We start from the raw sequence: 21,844 nt of genomic DNA, 5'->3' as shown, positions 1-21,844 counted from the left end.
TTGAAAAATGGCAAAAAATCATATTTAGCATGGCTGGATCTTAACAAGGTTCCAAGTAAAGCTCCAACATGGAACAAAAAAAATGGGAGTGAGACAATACATTTTTTGAGCATTCAATTTAATGAAAACAACAAATAAACTGAAACAGGCTGTTTTTCAGCTGATCAAAAGTTTAGGACTACGCCTCCCAAAAAAATAACTAAACCCCCGCCAAAACAGAAATCCAACTTCCAAACATGAACTCAGTAATGAGTAGGTCCGCCGTTATTGTTTATCACTTCCAAAATTCGTTTTGGCATGCTTGATGCAAGCGTTTCCATGAGGTGAGTGGGAACATTTCTCCAAGTGGTGAAGACAGCCCCACGAAGGCCATCTACTGTCTGGAACTGTTGTCCATTTTTGTAAACTTCCCTTGCCATCCATCCCCAAAGGTTCTCAATTGGATTTAGTTCAGGTGAACACGCAGGATGGGCCAAAAGAGTGATGTTATTCTCCTGGAAGAAGTCCCTTGTCCTACGGGCATTGTGTACTGTAACGTTGTCCTGTTGAAAAACCCAGTCGTTACCACACAGACGAGGGCCCTCAGTCATGAGGAATGCTCTCTGCAACATCTGGACATAGCCAGCAGCCGTTTGACGCCCCTGCACTTCCTGAAGCTCCATTGTTCCACTAAAGGAAAAAGCACCCCAGACCATTATGGCGCCCCCTCCACTGTGGCGCGTAGAAAACATCTCAGGTGGGATCTGCTTGTCATGCCAGTAACGTTGGAAACCATCAGGACCATCAAGGTTAAAGGGGTTGTCCGAGTTATGAAAAAAAAAAATATATATAGTACTGAAAATCTGATTATATAACTGAGCTAAGCAAGTTTTATGCAAAAAAAAAAAATATATATATTTCCTAATTTCCCTGGTTATTTTCTGGCCCTTTGTTTACATGCAATAAAAACAATCTCTGCCCCTCCCCCTGCTCTGCTAAGGGAGTGAATACAAGAGCTGCCCTGAGTGACATGTCTGCCTGCTGGGAGACTCTGCAGCATGTTGTATGTGTAGGACCTACAAGTCCCACCTGTATAATGACACTGCTAATACACACAGGATCTTCCCCCTACCTTATTGTGCAATGCTCTCTCTAGTATATATTGTCTCTTCACTGCCTGCAGAGCTGTGCAGCTGAAGGGGTTAAGAATCCCAGCAGACAGTAGATGACAGTGAAGGGGGGGGGGGGGGGGGGTGGCCAGCACAGTGACATTTTTACAAGCTTGTAAACTACCTTTATCAGAGCAGGGAGAGAAGCTGACATCACAGGTCATGTGACCTTCAGTGAAATCTGAGAAACCGGCCACTGCACATAAAGTGAGTGAATTGGAAAGCTGTTAAATTTGCTTAGTTAGGGACATAGAACAAAAAAATAACTCGGATAACCCCTTTAAAAAAAAATCGTATCGGAGAATAAAACTTTCTTCCACCTTTTTGAATGTCCCATGTTTGGTGCTCTCTTGCAAAGTCCAAACAAGCAGTTCTGTGGCGTTCAAGGAGACTAGGTCTTTGAAGACGGTTTTTGTTTTTTGAAGCCCTTCAGTCTCAGATGCCGTCTGATACTCATGGGGCTGCAGTCAGCACCAGTAAGGGCCTTAATTTGGGTCGAGGATCGTCCAGTGTCTTGACGGACAGCCAATTGGATCCTCCGGCTCAGTGCTGATGAAATCTTTTTGGGTCTTCCACTTGACTTTTTTGTTCCATAATCCTCAGGATCATTTAAGAAATTCCAAATGACTGTCTTACTGCATCCCACCTCGGCAGCGATGGCACGCTGTGAGAGACCCTGCTTATGCAGTTCAACAACCCGATCACGTTCAAAAAGGGAGAGTTTCTTTGCCTTTGCCACCACAACGTGTGACTACCTGACAGAAAATGACAATGAATCTGCATCTTTACACAGATTTGGTCTTTTAAAGGAATGTGGTCCTAAAATTTGGATCAGCTGAAAAACAGCCTGTTTCAGTTTAATCGTTATTTTCAATTAATTTAATGCTCAAAACATTTTTGGTCTCACTCTCATTTCTTCTTGTTGCATGTTGAAGCTCTACTTGGAACCTTGTTAAGATCCAACAATGTAAAATAAGATTTTTTGCCATTACAAGTGGTCTTAAACTTTTGATCAGGACTGTATCTATACTTAGGTTTCCTTACTGTCCTGAAGACCTTACTCTTTATCTGTCAGATTATGCTCCACTGGCACTTTCTAAAATCTGTTCCATTGCCTGGAACCAATTTTTCCTTCGGAAGTGAGTCGCCAAGAGATACTGAAGACAAACCCTTGCTTAATATGTGATTAGGACTCAGTGTTTATCATTTTGGTACTTTAAGTTATTCAGCTCCTGAATCCCATTTGACTTAATACTGGTGTCTTTTCTCTCTCTCTTCCCAGCTGCCGGTCTTATGCACACATTTAATGCACATGCTGCTACTGATATTACAGGTTTTGGGATTTTAGGACATGCACAAAACTTGGCCAAACAGCAGCGGAATGAGGTTTCCTTCGTCATACATAACCTTCCTGTCTTAGCCAAAATGGCTGCTGTTAGCAAGGCTTGTGGAAATATGTTTGGTCTTATGCATGGATCTTGCCCAGAGACATCAGGTAAGTCACTAAAATCCCTGACCCCGCAAGAGCCTGAATGATTGAAGATAGGTCACAAAAGTATTTTTACGTGTAAGGTGCCTGTAGGAAGACATGTTTCTTGTCTCTTTGACCAAACGTTAAAAAAAAAAATTTCATCTTGTAGATTCCAGTTATTAGGGATTTTAAAGTAGTTGTGCAAAATTTTGTCATTGGTGGCCTATTCTCAGGATAGACCATCACTATCCAATTGAATATCAGATTGATGGGGTCTATCACCTCACATTCTCACCAGTCAGCTGTTTCAGTTAGCTCTTGCACAGGAAGTTGACATTGGAAATACACAGCTCCGTCCATTGTGTAGTGGAAAAAGCTAGTTTTTGCAGTATAGCGCTGTGGTAACACTTCCGGCCAAACGCGTAGTTCATTATTCTGTTAACATTTATTGGAAACTAGACACTTTGGGCCCATTGGTAATCCTGAAATTTATAATTTTCAGTTCTAAAATGTTAATTGGGTATTTATTAAGGAATACTGACCTGTTAGAGGACATGAAATAATAACATGCACATATGTAAATGCCAAGTCTGCTATACTGAGTGTTTCTGGTCTTTGCAGGAGGTCTCCTAATCTGTCTACCGCGAGAACAGGCTGCCCGGTTTTGTGCCGAGATCAAGTCCCCAAAGTATGGAGAAGGTCATCAAGCATGGATTATTGGAATTGTAGAAAAAGGCAACCGCACTGCTAGAATCATAGATAAGCCACGAATCATAGAAGTTGCCCCCCAAGTTGCTACTCAAAATGTAAACCCAACGCCTGGTGCCACATCTTAATTTAGGCTTCCCTAGCTTTTTTGTTTTGTTTTTAAATAGACCCTATTCTTTACCATCATACAATTTAAATAATTGTAAAGAAAAATATATATATATAAATATATATCATTGTGTCTGCCCATTTCGTGGCCTTGGGTCAGTTATACGAAGGGTAGTAATTAAGAAGTAAAAAAAAAAAAAAAAAACATTGCCTTTTTGTTCTGTTTCTTCTTCTTTTTTTTTTTTTTATCCGTCTGTCCCCCCCCCCCTCCCCTCCCTTCCTGTTACATTAACTGAAGATGCACCTAATGTTGAGGCAGCTTCTAAGTTGAAGAATTGTTATCCGATACAGTTGATTCATTTTGAATCTATAGACACTTATCTCTTGCCGCATAGGCTCTTTTTTTAAAGGTGCGTTCACTCAGCACAGACATTGCCATTCGTAGTGTCAAACAAGCAGTTAGTGTCTTCATTTATATATGTGTATTTATCATTATTGGTCTGACAATGTTCGATAACTATGGAAGTTATTATGGAGAGGCAATAAATTGGCTGTGGATCATAGCAGGAGGGTGCATGATTATTATTATTATTTTTTTTATTAAAAAGACTAGACTTATTAGACTTGCGCTCTTCTAGCCGTGTACTCTCCACTCCTCCTTAAGGTTGTGCTCTGTTACCATTTCTATGCTAGGTACACATTTTACTGCGGCATCGAAGGGTCTTACAGGTGCACCATTTGCTTAAAGTACTTCTGGTTGAAAAGATTTTTATTTAATTTTTTTCTTCTGTAATTCTCTTATGTCCCATGTTAACAAAGCCCTTTCTTATTAGTAGCACAGAAAACAGCAGCGTGGTTAGAGCTGTGTAACTACAGGCCACGTGCAGATACATTCAGAGGTAACAAATCACTTCAGTTCAGTAATTCTAAATGTGCGCACCCATAAGTACAAAACACTTTAAGTATAATCAACACCTTTTCTGTTCTGTGGTTGATAGTGTTTCATACATTTTTATATTTTGTATAGTGATTACATGCCTTTATATTTTTTCTTTATAAATCAGCAGCTGTTAAGTAGTTGGTAGCTCTTTCCTTTTTTTCCAATTTGGTGCATGAGTTTGTGATCTAATACAAAGAAAATTGACATTGCCAACATTGCAGCTTAAACTCCAAACTTGTTATTCAAATAAATATTTAATTTTTTTTATTGCTCTTGTACAACCTGTATTTGTTTGTTTTCTTGCAGTAAATTGAATCTTTAGAAAAATGAGGGGAAGAAAATATGGCTCTTCATATTATGGTCGTCATCCTTGTTAGAAGTGTCCCCTTGACAACAGATCACAAAGTATCCGCTACTAGGACCCTGCAGATATCAACTATAATTTGTGGGGAAATGTGGCAGTAAGGTCTCATGCACATGAGTGTACTTGCTCAGTCCCTGTGCTGCCGTGTGCACTCCACTTGCGGATGCCCACCTAATGACTTGAATGGGTCTGTGATCTGTAATATACAGGCAAAGATGGAACATGTTTTTGCAGTGCAGAGGCACAGATCCGAAGCTCACTGAATCACTTCGTAATGCTCCATGGGCTTCTGATCCCTGCCTCCACACCGCAAAAAGGTCAAGCCCTATATTCTGTCTTATCTGGCGGATGCGGACATACTTAAGTCTGCGGTATGGGCACTGAGCGCTTGTGTGAGTGAGCCCTAAGAGTTCAATTTCCCTGTAGCTCCTCCACAGGAGAAAGTAAACATTACAAGGTGCCCATTCACATTATTGCAGGACAGGCTCGCCAGAGTGTTCACCCTGGCCAAGAAATAAGGATCGTGCATTCCCTCTCTAATAACTCAAAATTCTCTAATAGAATATATCTAAATGTTTTTTTATCTCTAAACGGAATAACTAAAGGGGACCATGACCGTTTTGATCGGTCTGTTTGAAAACTACTTGAAAAAAATTAGTATTCCTTGGGGGGGCCTAATACTTGAAGGGGTTCTCCGGGAATAAAAGAAATGAAAATACTTAAATATTACTTAATTTTTAATATATTCACAAATACCTTTCATTAGTTATAATGGATCGTTTTGTCTGGGGGAGCAATCATCGGGAGAAATTAAATGGCCGAAGTCCTATTAGTACACGAAAAACCTGTCCTCATCCCACAGCAGGACAAGTTACTTCACAACACTGAGCTAAATAGCCGCCTCATCCTCCTCTCTGCTTTGCTTGTCAGGGATTAAGATCCTGAATACAGTTTAATACGATCTTCAGCTGAATCTTTGTGGAATGGAGTTTTGAGGAGACATGAATTACAGAGCGGATGATGGAGATGTGAGTAATAACAGCAGCATTTGTATGCAGTCTCCATTACCACAGTCTGTCCTCTCCATCTTCTCTGTACTTAATGTCTCCCCATGAACATCATTCCTACAGAGATTCAGCTGAAGATCTTATCTGTATTCAGGATCGTAATCCCTGACAAGCAGAGCAGAGAGTAGGATGATGCAGCTCTTTAGCCCAGTGTTGTGAAGTAACTTAGCCTCCTGTGTGATTAGGACAGGTTTTGTGTGTACTAATAGGACAGTGTTTATTTTAATACTCCTAATGATTGCTCCCCAGACAAAACAATACATTATAACTAATGAAAGGTATTTGGGGAAAAAAAAAAATATATATTGTATATATATATTGTTGTATGGACCACACTGGGGCTGCAACGATTAATCGACTTTATCGATAATATTCGATAACTGGATTCGTTGTTGACGAATCCCGTTATCGAATAATCGCCGATTCTTTGCTATGCGGGCGGTTTACTTTAAATCAGCTCATCTTTATTTTACCTTACAATGAAGCTCCAGTAACGAGCAGAGCGGGCGGCGTAACGTCACTTATGTGACGCGCCTGCTCTGCCTGCGTCATTCATAAAGTGGGCAGAGCAGGCGTGTCACGTGAGTGACGTCACGCCGCCGCCCGCTCTGCCTGTTACCGGAGCTTCCTTGTATTTGATTTTGTAAGGTATTAAAGATCAATTCATAGCGCCGATTTAAAGTTTAAGTAAACGTTACTGCAGGGTAACGGTTAAGGAATACTCTTTAGATATTGCTGTGAGCGGCGGGGCCGATGTATTGGGACTCGGGAGACACTGTTATGGGGAAGATCTGTGGATGACACATATAGCATAAGATCCACAGATCCTCCATAAGTGTGTCATCCATCGTTCCCCCATAAGTGTGTGTCATCCACCGTTCCCCCATAAGTGTGTGTCATCCACCGTTCCCCCATAAGTGTGTGCCCTCCACCGTTCCCCCATAAGTGTGTGCCCTCCACCGTTCCCCCATAAGTGTGTGCCCTCCACCGTTCCCCCATAAGTGTGTGCCCTCCACCGTTCCCCCATATCCTGTGTGCCCTCCACCGTTCCCCCATAAGTGTGTGCCCTCCACCGTTCCCCCATACCTGTGTGCCCTCCACCGTTCCCCCATACCTGTGTGCCCTCCACCGTTCCCCCATACCTGTGTGCCCTCCACCGTTCCCCCATACCTGTGTGCCCTCCACCGTTCCCCCATACCTGTGTGCCCTCCACCGTTCCCCCATACCTGTGTGCCCTCCACCGTTCCCCCATACCTGTGTGCCCTCCACCGTTCCCCCATACCGGTGTGCCCTCCACCGTTCCCCCATACCGGTGTGCCCTCCACCGTTCCCCCATACCGGTGTGCCCTCCACCGTTCCCCCATACCGGTGTGCCCTCCACCGTTCCCCCATACCGGTGTGCCCTCCACCGTTCCCCCATACCGGTGTGCCCTCCACCGTTCCCCCATACCGGTGTGCCCTCCACCGTTCCCCCATACCGGTGTGCCCTCCACCGTTCCCCCATACCGGTGTGCCCTCCACCGTTCCCCCATACCGGTGTGCCCTCCACCGTTCCCCCATACCGGTGTGCCCTCCACCGTTCCCCCATACCGGTGTGTGCCCTCCACCGTTCCCCCATACCGGTGTGTGCCCTCCACCGTTCCCCCATACCGGTGTGCCCTCCACCGTTCCCCCATACCGGTGTGCCCTCCCCGTTCCCCCATACCGGTGTGCCCTCCCCCGATCCCCCATACCGGTGTGCCCTCCCCCGATCCCCCATACCGGTGTGCCCTCCCCCGATCCCCCATACCGGTGTGCCCTCCCCCGATCCCCCATACCGGTGTGCCCTCCCCCGATCCCCCATAACGGTGTGCCCTCCCCCGATCCCCCATAACGGTGTGCCCTCCACCGATCCCCCATAACGGTGTGCCCTCCACCGATCCCCCATAACGGTGTGCCCTCCACCGATCCCCCATAACGGTGTGCCCTCCACCGATCCCCCATAACGGTGTGCCCTCCACCGATCCCCCATAACGGTGTGCCCTCCACCGATCCCCCATAACGGTGTGCCCTCCACCGATCCCCCATAACGGTGTGCCCTCCACCGATCCCCCATAACGGTGTGCCCTCCACCGATCCCCCATAACGGTGTGCCCTCCACCGATCCCCCATAACGGTGTGCCCTCCACCGATCCCCCATAACGGTGTGCCCTCCACCGATCCCCCATAAAAGTTAAACTTGCAAGATCATACTTGTCTACCCCAAGTACATCCACACCATTGGAACGCCTCTTCTCTGCAACAGGTAACAAATGACCATGTGGACATGTTGTGACTCCTAAATTTGTTTTAATATGGCCTTTGAACATAATTTTTCAAGTAAAATCATATAACCCCCTTTTTTTTTTGTCATTTTGGTGTCTTTTCCTGATTTAATCGATGAAATTATCAACAACTAATCGATTATTCAAATAATCGTTAGCTGCAGCCCTAGACCACACCTCTTAAAAATGAACGTTTAACACGTGCAGAGTTCATACATACAACTTAGACCTAAATATCTGCACATGTCTTCATAAACTCACCAGAACTGGAAAGACCAAAAATGTGGTTTTAAGCTGGAAATTTAAAAAAAGGTAACAACCTATAAAATACAGGGATTACAGCCCTAGAAAAGTTAGTCCTCCCCCTAAAACCTATATACCGTATTTCATGAGAGCAGACAACCCGATGATTGCCGTTGCCTTGATGGACTGTTGGCAACCATCTTCACCTTCAGGTAATTTTGTGACAAATGGCAATTATAAAACATCCAAGCAGAGGTTTACACATAAAAAAGTAATATATTGAGGTGTGCAAATCTTATATATACCACAATGATATACATCAACAAGTATTTGTGCTTTTAAAAACATTGGCACAGAGGCCATCATCATCAATGGTCATCATCCATATGTGTTAAAATATACTGTACGTGGCAAGCCGCTTCTAGGTTACCAAAAAGCTTCATTTTCTGAGAGCACAAAACATACTTAGAGACATTTTACCAAGATTGGCGATTTAGAAGCCGGTTTTAGTCCCTGTCCGCTTCATTTTCTAACCCAAAAAGAGACATAAAATTATCAATGAGATTGGCGGGCCGGTGGTCTGTTATTTTTTGCTACCCTTGTCACTTCCTGTTGTGACGTAGCCGCATCGGAAGGTTTGGAAGGAGGTGTGTCTCACTGCTCGCCACCAGAATGACTGAGAAGGTGGTGTGTCGGCGCAGGTGCACAACGATGGGGTAGGCACATTTCACACAGTTGCTGTGAACGCGCCGAGGGTAGGTAAAAATTATGGGCACTGCGCATGCTCGCTGAGAGTAGGAAAAAAATAAGGGCCACTGCGAGTCACGCTTGCGCAGTGGCCTGTTATTTTTCCCTACCCTCGGTGCATGCAAAGTGGCCCGTAATATTTTCCTATCCTCGGCGCGCATGCACAGTGGCCCGTAGTTTTTTACCTTCCCTCGGCGCGTTCACAGCAACTCTGAGTGTGAAGTTTGCCTAACCCGTCATTGTGCGTCTGCGCTGACACACCTCCTTCCAAACATTCCGGTGCGGCTACGTCAGGGAGTGGCGAGGGTAGCAAGATTTCACGGGTAGCCAAAAATAACGACACACCGGACTTACCATACCACGTCCCCTTTTTTTCAGAGCTTGAGAAAAGTGGTGTATACAGGGAAAACTGCACAGATTTTGCTGCAAAACACCTAATATAGTCAGCAAAACATTGTATGATCCGAGTTAACACATGTCTACACTCAGTGCTGCATTTGTGCACCAACCAATTTTTGCATGTAAGTATTGGGAATTGTGTACTATATAATCCTCCATCCCTCTAAACAAAGTAATGGGGGCTTTATTACGCCAGTATTATGGACACAATACCTGGACCTCCTGTAGCTCTTCAGAAAAGGAGTCTGAGCACCATACCTTTTGGTTCTGATTATTCACAGGAGATCTGGGCTTTGCATCCATAAAAGGGGCAAAAAAGCCTCAGGGGTGGGGGAACTATAGTAACTGAAAATTATTATTATGGAGACAGTGAATGAGCAAAAATGTTTTTTTTTTACAGATTTTTTATATTGCATACGTAGGACATCCTAAAACATTTAATGTGAAAATAGCTTACTGTAGCTTAACCACTTCAACCCCCCTAGCTGAAACACCCTTAATGACCAGGCCACTTTTTACACTTCTGCACTACGCTAATTTCACCATTTATTGCTCGGTCATGCAACTTACCACCCAAATGAATTTGACCTCCTTTTCTTCTCACTAATAGAGCTTTCATTTGGTGGTATTTCATTGCTGCTGACATTTTTACTTTTTTTGTTATTAATCGAAATTTAACAATTTTTTTGCCAAAAAATGACATTTTTCACTTTCAGTTGTAAAATTTAGCAAAAAAAACGACATCCATATATAAATTTTTCGCTAAATTTCTTGTTCTACATGTCTTTGATAAAAAAAAAAATTTGGGTAAAAAAAAATGGTTTGGGTAAAAGTTATAGCGTTTACAAACTATGGTACAAAAATGTGAATTTCCGCTTTTTGAAGCAGCTCTGACTTTGTGAGCACCTGTCATGTTTCCTGAGGTTCTACAATGCCCAGACAGTTCAAACACCCCACAAATGACCCCATTTCGGAAAGTAGACACCCTAAGGTATTCACTGATGGGAATAGTGAGTTCATAGAACTTTTTATTTTTTGTCACAAGTTAGCGGAAAATGATAAAAAAAAAAATGTATTTCCTTACAAAGTCTCATATTCCACTAACTTGTGACAAAAAACTTCCATGAACTCACTATGCCCATCACAGAATACCTTGGGGTGTCTTCTTTCCAAAATGGGGTCACTTGTGGGGTAGTTATACTGCCCTGGCATTTTAGGGGTCCAGATGCGTGAGAAGTAGTTTGAAATCAAAATCTGTAAAAAAAAAAAATAAAAAAAAAATGACCGGTGAAATCCGAAAGGTGCTCTTTGGAATGTGTGCCCCTTTGCCCACCGAGGCTGCAAAAAAGTGTCACACATCTGGTATCGCCGTACTCAGGAGAAGTTGGGTTATGTGTTTTGGGGTGTCATTTTACATATACCCATGCTGGGTGAGAGAAATATCTTGGCAAAAGACAACTTTTTCCATTTTTTTTTTTATACAAAGTTGGCATTTGACCAAGATATTTATCTCACCCAGCATGGGTATATGTAAAATGACACCCCAAAACACATTGCCCAACTTCTGAGTACGGCGATACCAGATGTGTGACACTTTTTTGCAGCCTAGAAGCGCAAAGCTGCCCAAATTCCTTTTTAGGAGGGCATTTTTAGACATTTGGATCCCAGACTTCTTCTCACGCTTTCAGGCTCCTAAAATGCCAGGGCAGTATAAATACCCCACATATGACCCCATTTTGGAAAGAAGACACCCCAAGGTATTCAATGAGGGGCATGGCGAGTTCATAGAATTTTTTTTTTTTTGGCACAAGTTAACGGAAATTGATTTTTCTTTTTTGTATTTTCTCACACAGTCTCCCTTTCCGCTAACTTGGGACAAAAATTTCAATATGCACCTCACGGAATTCCTTGGGGTGTCTTCTTTCCAAAATGGGGTCACATGTGGGGTATTTATACTGCCCTGGCATTTTAGGGGCCCTAAAGCGTGAGAAGTCTGGAATATAAATGTCTAAAAAAATTTACGCATTTGGATTCCGTGAGGGGTATGGTAAATTCATGTGAGATTTTATTTTTTGACACAAGTTAGTGGAATATGAGACTTTGTAAGAAAAATAAAATATCTATTTCCGCTAACTTGTGCCCAAAAAAATGTCTAAATGGAGCCTTACAGGGTGTGATCAATGACAGGGGGGTGATCAGGGAGTCTGTATGGAGTGATCACCCCCCTGTCATTGATCACCCCCCTGTAAGGCTCCATTCAGACGTCCGTATGTGTTTTGCAGATCCGATCCATGTATCCGTGGATCCGTAAAAATCATACGGACGTCTGAATGGAGCCTTACAGGGGGTGATCAATGACAGGGGGGTGAACAGGGGTTAATAAGTGACAGGGGGGGTGTAGTGTAGTGGTGTTTGGTGCTACTTTACTGAGCTACCTGTGTCCTCTGGTGGTCGATCCAAGCAAAAGGGACCACCAGGTAGCAGGTATATTAGACGCTGTTATCAAAACAGCTTCTAATATACCTGTTAGGGGTTAAAAAAATCGCATCTCCAGCCTGCCAGCGAACGATCGCCACAGGTAGGCTGGAGATCCTTTCTCTTACCTTCCGATCCTGTGAACGCACGCGCCTGTGTGCGCGCGTTCACAGGAAGTCTCTGCTCTCGCGAGATGACGCATATATGCGTCACTCTGCGCAGAGCTGCCGCCTCCGGACCGCGATTCTGCGTTAGGCGGTCCGGAGGCGGTTAATGTACCATAATGTACCTAAACCTCAATCAATTGCCTTGAAACTTTGCACAACCTAAACTCTCAGCTTCCCAAACCTGTCCTGGAAGTTTCATGGATTTTGGCTACACACAAGGCAAATGAGTGACATTAAGCTTGTTTTTTGGGGAGCTTAAATCTCAGGGACCGGACTCATCTCAGGGTTAATTTGCATATGTATCAAATCGTTTTACACAATAAAAGCACACAGAGCTATGGGGACTGGGTATTGAGGAAGTGCTAGCGGCCATCTAGCAACCCATGTCCTCAGCTCTATACACAAAATCCTGGTGACAGGTTCCCTTTAAGCTCTTTTTACATTAAGCTAAATGTTTTCAAAAAGGAATAAAATAGTTTTAATGTGAATAACTTTTGGAATGTTTTATCAAATGACCCCAAATCTTCAGACTATGTTGGCATAGAGAGTCTAGTAGGCTGGGAAGTTTTGGGGAAATTGGCTAACATCTGCGTTGTTTTTTGTACGTTAAGCCACATTAAGCTCCCCAAAAAACAAGTTTAGGCCTCTTAGACCAAGCTTAGACCGTTTTTTTTTTTTCCTCCCGTTGTACAGGCTGTTTTTTTCACTCCGTATGCATTTCATTTCCATTTTTCCATTCCGTTGAAAGATGGAACATGTCCTATTATTGCCCGCAAATCGCATTCTATGGCTCCATTCAAGTCAATGGGTCCGCAAAAAAACTTAACACGTACGGAAATGTATCCGTTCCGTTTTTGCGGAACCATCTATTGAAAATGTTATGCCCAGCACCATTTTTTCTATGTAATTACTGTATACTGTATATGCCATACGGAGAAATTGAAACAAAAAACGGAACAACAGATCCGTGAAAAACAGACCGCAAAACACTGAAAAAGCCATACAGTCTTGTGAAAGAGGCCTTAATGTCACTCATTTCTCTTGTGGGTAGCTAAAATCCATGAAACTTCCAGGATAGGTTTGGGAAGCTGAGATCTTAGGTTGTGGAAAGTTTCAAGGCAATTGATTGAGGTTGAGGCACATTATGGTACATTAAGCTACAATAAGCCATTTTCACATTAAATGTTTTAGGATGTCCCTACGCTACTCACAAAAAGTTATGGATATTTGTTTTTGGGTGAAACTTCAGGATGAACCTAAAATGCACTTTAACCTTTAAAGGTGAACTTGGGGTGCATTCACATTTTACATTTTTCTGATCCGTCAGAAGAAGAGAGAGAAAAAAAATATATATATAACAGGATCCAGTAAAAAAACTGATTCTGTTGCATCAGTTGTCATCCGTTTGAGCCATTTCTGTTTGAGATCCGTTTTTAAGGCTACTTTCACACTTGGGGCAGAGGATGGATGCATTTGTGAGGCGGATCCGTCTTTCCAGTTGTCATCCGGAAAAACAGATCTGGTATTTATTTTTTTTTCACAGTTTTAAAGGTCTGCGCATGCGCAGACCGGAAGAACGGATCCGTCAATGCAGCAATTTTATTGCGGGATCCGGCACTAATACATTAAAATGGAAATTAATGTCGGATCCGGCATTCAGGCAAGTGTTAAGGATTTTTGGCCGGAGAGAAAAATGCAGCATGTTGCAGTATTTTCTCCGGCCCAAAAACGTAAGCGGGACTGAACTGATGCATCCTGAACGGAATGCTCTCCATTCAGAATGCATTAGGATAAGGCCTCATGCACGCGGCCGAGAGCGGAACGTGGAAACCCGGCCGGGGTTCCTCCTGACAGCATGAGCGCACAACATCATTGGTTACTATGACGCTGTGCGCTTCATGCAGCCGCTGCTGTACAGTAATACACTATACTAGTGTATTACTGTACAGCAGCGGCTGCATGAAGTGCATAGAGTGAGCTGTCAGGAGGAACCCCGGCCGGGTTTCCACGGTCCGCTCTCGGCTGCGGAACACGGCCGTGTGCACGAGACCTAAAACTGATAATTTTTTTTCGGTATTGAGCCCTTAGGACAAAACTCTATACTGGAAAATAAAATTTCTAGTGTGAAAGTACCCTTACATGGGAAAAAACTACATGCAGTACTTTTGTTTCCATTAAAAAAAAAACGGATCTCAGACACAAATGGTTCAAACGGATGAGAACTGCTGCAACAGGATCAGTTTTTTTTTTTTACTGGATCCTGTAAAAATAATGATCCTATGCATAAGGGCTATCTTTTTGCGATGCGGAAGCACGGCACGAAACCCCAGAAAGCACTCTGTAGTGTTCCGTTCCGCATCTCCGGATTTGCGGACCCGTTGTAATGAATGGATCCGTATCCATTATACGGAACAGTGCCCGTGTATTGGGGTTCCGCAATACAGCAACGGGCATCACACGTGTGTTCGTGTGAATAAACCCTAACTGATGCAACAGGATCTTTTTTTTTTTTTTTCTTCTACTGACGGATCAGAAGAGCAGAAAGCTAGAAAGAGCGGAAACGGTCATGTGAATGCACCCTTAGGGCTTGTTCACATGAACGTTTTCTGCGTTCCGTATACGGAACCATTCATTTCAGTGGTTCCACTAAAAAAATAACGGAATGTACTCCGTATGCATTCCATTTCTGTATTTGTTTTTCCGTTCAAAGATAGAACATTTCCTATTAATGCCTGCAAATCATATTCCGTTGCTCTATTCAAGTCAAAGGGTTTGCAAAAAAAGGTACGCATACAGAATGTACTCCGTATGTCTTCCGTATCCATTCAGTTTTTTGCGGAACCATCTATTCAAAATGTTATGCCCAGCCCAATATATAATTACTGTTTACTGTATAAGCCATATGGAAAAACGGAACCGGAAACACTACTGAAACAAAAAAGGAAAAAACTGATCTGTTAAAAACGGCCCACAAAACACTGAAAAAGCCATATGGTCGAGTGAACGAGCCCTTAATGTGACCTTCTCTAAACTTTTGAATGCACATGTCCAACTGTTCAATGTTTCAATGCTTTGTGCACAACTTGCTGTTCTCTGACAAGGAGCTTAACGGCAAAATTCACAACAGGTGTTTGATCATTGAATCGCCCAATAAATTTCCTGCCTCAATTAGCATTAGTATTTAAACCGTCCTCTTCATCATGCTGTTCACATTTTCACATCATGAGCCCAAGATGATACGTAACCATTGATCAACAGTACCTTGCCATTGCGAGTCTTCAAGCAGGATGTTCTCAGACGGAAGTGGCCACTGAGCTTAGAGTGTCACAGAGAGTCATCAGCAGGTTGTAACAGAGAGACTGGAAGAGTCATAGAAAGGCAGAGAAGTGGACGTCCTTTGGCCACATCCCACACTGATGACCGCTTCATTATGAAGAATGCCACACAACTCTAGGTACATTTAACGGATGTTAGAGGAACCCAAGTGTTATGCCAGACCATTCAAAACTGTTTACATCAGTGTGGTCTGCGTGCTAGATGACCTGCAAGGGTACCTGATCACACCACCAGGCACAAGCCACGCGTCGTCTTGAATGGGCCAGGGAGCATCTACCCTGGATGAGAGACCAGTGGGCCTCAGTGCTGCTCACTGATGAAAAAACTGAAATGATAGCCGCCAATAATGTTTGAGACATGAAGGAGAGCGCTACGCATCAGCCATTGTTGTCACCAGACAAGCCTTTGGTGGTGGTGTTAGTGTGGGCAGGTGTGTCTAGTCAATAGAGAACTGCCCTACACTTGTGAATGGTATAGTGACAAGCCCATACTACTTGAATAACATCATTAATCCAGTCATTGTGCCTCTGCATAACCAACACAGGCCTAATTTCATCTTCATGGGCGACAATGCGCCAACTCATCGAGGTCGCATCATTTTTAAGTTTTCCATAAATTTCACCCGAAAGCCAAATATCCCTAACTTTTTGTGAGTAGTGTATTTCTCTCTCCTGTAACATGTGATGGGTGTCGCTAGAGAAGAGTTCTCTATTTGTGTTGTTTTTGGTGCAACTTATTGGCGCTGTGATCTGGCCGCTGGTAAACATTTGAGTCATGGCGTCAATAAACTGCCTCACTGGAAGCAGAGAGGTGATAGATAAATGCTCTGTGATTGATGGGAGAAGGGGATTGATAACGTACAGTCATGGCCAAAAGTTTTGAGAATTGCATAAATATTGGAAAAGTTGCTGCTTAAGTTTTTATAATAGCAATTTGCATGTACTCCAGAATGTTATGAAGAGTGATCAGATGAATTGCATAGTCCTTCTTTGCCATGAAAATTAACTTAATCCCCAAAAAAACTTTCCACTGCATTTCATTGCTGTCATTACAGGACCTGCTGAGATCATTTCAGTAATCGTCTTGTTAACTCAGGTGAGAATGTTGACGAGCACAAGGCAGGAGATCATTATGTCAGGCTGATTGGGTTAAGGGTCCATTCACACGTCCGTTGTTTCTTTCCTGATCTGTTCAGTGACCAGATCTGTACCCATTCATTTTCAATGGGTCCTGAAAAAAAATCTGACATTGTGCTGTCCGATTTTTTTCAGGACCCATTGAAAATGAATGGGTCCAGATCTGGTCCAGATCTGTTCCGCAAAAAACGGAACAGATCAGGAAAGAAACAACGGATGTGTGAATGGACCCTAAAATGGCAGACTTTACCTGTTAAAAGGAGGGTGATGCTTGAAATCATTGTTCTTCCATTGTTAACCATGGTGACCTGCAAAGAAACGCGTGCAGCCATCATTGCGTTGCATAAAAATGGCTTCACAGGCAAGGATATTGTGGCTACTAAGATTGCACATCAATCAACAATTTATAGGATCATCAAGAACTTCAAGGAAAGAGGTTCAATTCTTGTTAAGAAGGCTTCAGGGCATCCAAGAAAGTCCAGCAAGCGCCAGGATCGTCTCCTAAAGAGGATTCAGCTGCGGGATCGGAGTACCACCAGTGCAGAGCCTGCTCAGGAATGGCAGCAGGCAGGTGTGAGTGCATCTGCACGCACAGTGAGGCGAAGACTTTTGGAAGATGGCCTGGTGTCAAGAAGGGCAGCAAAGAAGCAACATCAGGGACAGATTGATCTTCTGCAGAAAATATGGTAAATGGACTGCTGAGGACTGGGGCAAAGTCATATTCTCCGATGAAGCCTCTTTCCGATTGTTTGGGGGCATCAGGAAAAAGGCTTGTCCGGAAAAGAAAAGGTGAGCGCTACCATCAGTCCTGTGTTATGCCAACAGTAAAGCATCCTGAGACCATTCATGTGTGGGGTTGCTTCTCATCCAAGGGAGTGGGCTCACTCACAATTTTGCCCAAAAACACAGCCATGAATAAAGAATGGTACCAAAACACCCTCCAACAGCAACTTCTTCCAACAATCCAACAGTTTCAATGGAGCACCGTGCCATAAGGCAAAAGTTATAACTAAGTGGCTCGGGGACCAAAACGTTGACATTTTGGGTCCATGGCTTGGAAACTCCCCAGATCTCAATCCCATTGAGAACTTGTGGTCAATCCTCAAGAGGCGGGTGGACAAACAAAAACCCACTAATTCTGACAAACTCCAAGAAGTGATTATGAAAGAATGGGTTGCTATCAGTCAGGAATTGGCCCAGAAGTTGATTGAGAGCATGCCTAGTCGAATTGCAGAGGTCCTGAAAAAGAAGGGCCAACACTGCAAATACTGACTCTTTGCATAAATGTCATGTAATTGTCGATAAAAGCCTTTGAAATGTATGAAGTGCGTGTAATTATATTTCACTACATCACTGAAACAAAGATCTAAAAGCAGTTTAGCAGCAAACTTTGTGAAAACTAATATTTGTGTCATTCTCAAAACTTTTGGCCACGACTGTACATGTTATGCTCTGCCTGGGACCATGTACAGTCACACAGGGAAAGAGAAGGCTCTGTGTCTCTGACTCTGTTTCTTGTCAGCGCACTGCCCAACCCCCCTATCATTCTCGCTGACGTCGTCTAAAATGTAGTATAGCCACAGAGTTATTCAATAAAATCCTTATTTCTCTATCCACCTCAGTAACGTCACTGAGGTGGTCACACATGCTCAATTCCATCCTTCAGCTGCCACCAGCCATAAATACTGTTAGAAGCCGTGATAATTACAGGGACAGACCTGGAGCAGAAGGGGCACTCCCCCGAGCTGTGATAGGGAAATACCTGCAGCAGAAAGGACACACCTTTTAAGCTATGATAAGGAGATACCTGTAGCAGAAAAGACATGCCCCTGAGCTGCCAGCTTGAAATAAATCGAGGGTTCTCTGCAACTAGGCGAGTTGCAGGGCTGGTTCTAGCTTTGTTAGAGATTGTCGTACTATATGATGTCTGATTTTCATTTCATTTACATTAGGCTATGGCTACACTGGTCATGCGACAACTGTGGAAGCCAGGTTTGCTGAGTAGAAGTGATCCCATAGAAATGATTCACTTCTATGTCAGCGAACCTGGCTGTGATGGCTGTCGCATGACCAGTGTTGCCGTGTAGCCATACCCTTTAAAGGGGGTTATCCCATGATTAACTCCAGGCAAACTCCTTTAATAGCATTGCCTACATCTTGTAGAAATAGAATTCATGCTGAGGACAGGACAACATAAATAGTGGAGTGCACACTTAAAATTGAAAACCCCCAGGGTTTTAGACGCATGAGAGCGTCTGACATAGGACGCTAGGGCTCCGTCCCCCCGCCCCCCTCCGCACGCTGGCCGCCCATACCGCCGCTCGGAGCAGCTGATTGCTGTGAAGCTGAGAGTATTGAGAGACCGAGGCCGCCCTGGATTGTCTGGATGGCGGTGCCGGTGTCCTGATTTGGATCCCCGTCCTACGATGCCAGGAGTCGTCAGGTGGTGAGTCGCTACAGCGGCCGTGCTGCTGGAGAAGGATTGTGAGTGGAGGCGCTGGCGCATTGAAGAGAAGGCGTTTGGGGATGCTGCCGTTTGTGCCTGAGGTCTTACTCTCGCTTTGCGGATTCCTGCTGACCCCTGTTGGAGAGGCTGATCCCGTCTGCGGTATCTGAAGGGCAGGTCCCTTATGTTTTTGGGCTTGAGATCACTGGGGGTGATCAATTCTGGGGGGTGCAGCTGGTCCTGCCTCTTACTGTGATCCATGCTCAGCTCCTGCCCACATGTTTGCCCTCACTGTGAAGAAGGGCAGATAGTAGGGGGGATACCCCGGAAACGGCAGCTGATAAAGGGTTTGCTTGCCACTGTGACCGTGGTTGTGACTACGGGTATGCAGTTTGAGGCCATCGCAGACTAAAGGATAAACTATATCTGCCTTAAGACATTTGGTTGGAATTAGAGGCAGCTACTGACTGTGGATGGTATTATAGTGAACTAAATGTGGAGAGGAAAGAATGGGGGGGGGGGGGTTTGGATCCTGGAGTATAATCTCCAATAACCCCGTCTGAGATAATCCTTTCTGCCCCCAGGTCTTAATCCGAATTAACTAACTAACTGCATGCACGTTCCTATACGCCCGGATCTTATGCCCTGAGTCATAATTTTTTAAGGAATTTATCTTTTCCGGTCAAGGTCCTGACTAACATCATTAACTTTCCTTTTTCCCCTTTGAATTGACTTTTTTCACCTTTGATTTGATTTTTTTGCTTAAAAGTGTTTAAATGTGGATATAATTCACTGTCTATACTCGATTGTTTGCAACTAATGTGACTAATTTAAGAAGGGGACTATATTTGTCTTTGTTAGGTTCTTAAGCCGTCCCTGTATTGAGAGAAGGGGGGGGGGAGAAGAGAAGGGGAAGGGAAAGAGAGAAGGGGAGGAAAAGGGGAGAAGGGAAAAAAAAAGAAAAAAAAAGGGAAAGAGGTGGAGAACTCGAAATGCCGTCCAAAAAAAAGGGAGGAACAGTGCGGCCCTACGGGGAGCACCGCCAAGCGATCAGCAGTAGGTTTGGAAAGGGTCTAAACAATCAGGTCTAAATAGATATTTGGTTCCGAATTCACCCGGGCCTAGATCCCCACAAAAAGAAAAAACTGTGGATCCCAGATTGCAGGGTCCGACACATGAGACGTCAGTTGAAGGGGGAGAGGGAGAGAGGGGAATCCCAGTGACATATACAGAAACAGATGCAAAAATGGTGCAGGATATTCTTGGTACGGTTTCACGGATGGAAAATTTAATGGGTAATTTGGTAACCCAGCTCGGGGCAGTACAGACGGATGTTATGGTTATACGAGCTGAGATGGAAAAAGTAAGGCAGCGGTTGCAAGAGATGGAAAAAAGGATTCCTACCCTAGAGAAATTAGAGAAGGAGGTGACACTTTTAAAACAGATAAATGCCAGGATGGAACAAAAATTGGTAGACCAGGAGGATAGATCAAGAAGGTCAAATATAAGATGCGTGGGGATCCCAGAGCGAGCGGAGGGAGAAAACTGTACTGAATTTATGGAGAGATGTTTAAGGGAGAACAGTAGAGAAGGTACTCTTTCTCCCTTGTTTTCTATCGAAAGAGCACATAGGGTCCCCACAAAAAACAGGGTGCCAGGAGATTACCCTAGACCGAAATTGGTGAAATGCCTACTATCTAAGGACCGAGACGGAATATTAGCCGACGCTTGAACCTCAGAAAGATACCATATACAGGGTGTAAAGATTAAACTTTTTCCAGATCATTCATTTAGTACTAACGCACAAAGAAGAGAGTTTATATCAGTAAAAAAAAGACTAAGGGGGCAGGTATAAAGTATAGTCTATTTTTTCCGGCAAAATTAAGGGTGGAATATAATGGCAAGTTCGTTTTCTTTCAGACTCCGGAGGAAGTTAGCGAATGGGCGGATGGGGAGGGTCTTTGAGGCTGGGGGGGGGGGGGGGGAGGTGATAGGAGCCACTATGCTAAGTTATGGAGTCACCCAGACTGCCGACCAGCAGAAGGGGGGACTATTTAGATGGGAGGGTATATAGGGGATGTGGGTGGGGGGGGGCGTGGAGAGAGAAAGTTTTTCTTTTTTTTTTTTTTCCTCCCCCTCGGCTAGATGGTTAGGGTCCTTTCATTGAATGTGAGAGGGCTCCGTGAGAGGGTTAAAAGGTACACTATCCTTGAGTGGATGAAGAGGTTTCTGCCAGCCATCATCTGCCTCCAGGAGACACATTTAGATAAGGAATCAGTAAGGTGGTTGGAGAGGAGATGGATGGTGGCGGGATATCATTCCGTATATACTACTTACTCCAGAGGGGTATCAATTTTGATACATAACAAGATTAAATTTGAGGCTCTGGTATGTGAGGCCGATGACTATGGCAGGTACCTCTTTTTACATTGTTATGTAGAAGGGGAAAAAAACGTACTCGCAAATATATATGTTCCACCACCATATAAATCAGATGTTTTGTATCAATTGTTTAGATTTATGTTGAATAAACAGGAATGTATACTGATTGTGGTCGGCGATTATAACGCGGTTATGGATCCACTCAGGGATAGGATGTCTAGTAGAGGGGGAGGAGCACAAAATGTAGTTATGTAAACTAGTATATGAATTTAATTGGGTAGAGGTTTGGCGGGCTCAGAACCCGGACGAAATTATGTACTCTTGTTATTCAAAAACGCACCAAACTTGGTCGAGAATAGATATGATTTTTGGAAACAAAAATCTAATATCCCAAAACAGGATTA

General features: G+C 43.8%; 1 protein-coding gene across 3 annotated transcripts in view; it reads left to right on the top strand.

The window, feature by feature from the left end:
• Window positions 1-4,480, top strand: part of SEPHS1 (selenophosphate synthetase 1) — a 79,414-nt gene extending 74,934 nt beyond the window's left edge. For all 3 annotated transcript variants that reach the window (XM_044280094.1, XM_044280093.1, XM_044280095.1), the window contains exons 8-9: window positions 2,431-2,643; window positions 3,241-4,480. In XM_044280094.1, coding sequence (XP_044136029.1) covers window positions 2,431-2,643; window positions 3,241-3,455 — 428 coding nt within the window. In that variant the 3' untranslated portion in view covers window positions 3,456-4,480. The remainder of the gene's footprint in view (window positions 1-2,430; window positions 2,644-3,240) is intronic.
• Window positions 4,481-21,844: the final 17,364 nt, after the last annotated feature.

Source organism: Bufo gargarizans, chromosome 2 (genome assembly GCF_014858855.1).
Source record: "Bufo gargarizans isolate SCDJY-AF-19 chromosome 2, ASM1485885v1, whole genome shotgun sequence".
In the NCBI taxonomy this organism is placed as follows: Eukaryota; Metazoa; Chordata; class Amphibia; order Anura; family Bufonidae; genus Bufo; species Bufo gargarizans.
Note: the sequence above shows the minus strand (reverse complement) of the source record. Positions and strands in the feature narration are given on the sequence as shown.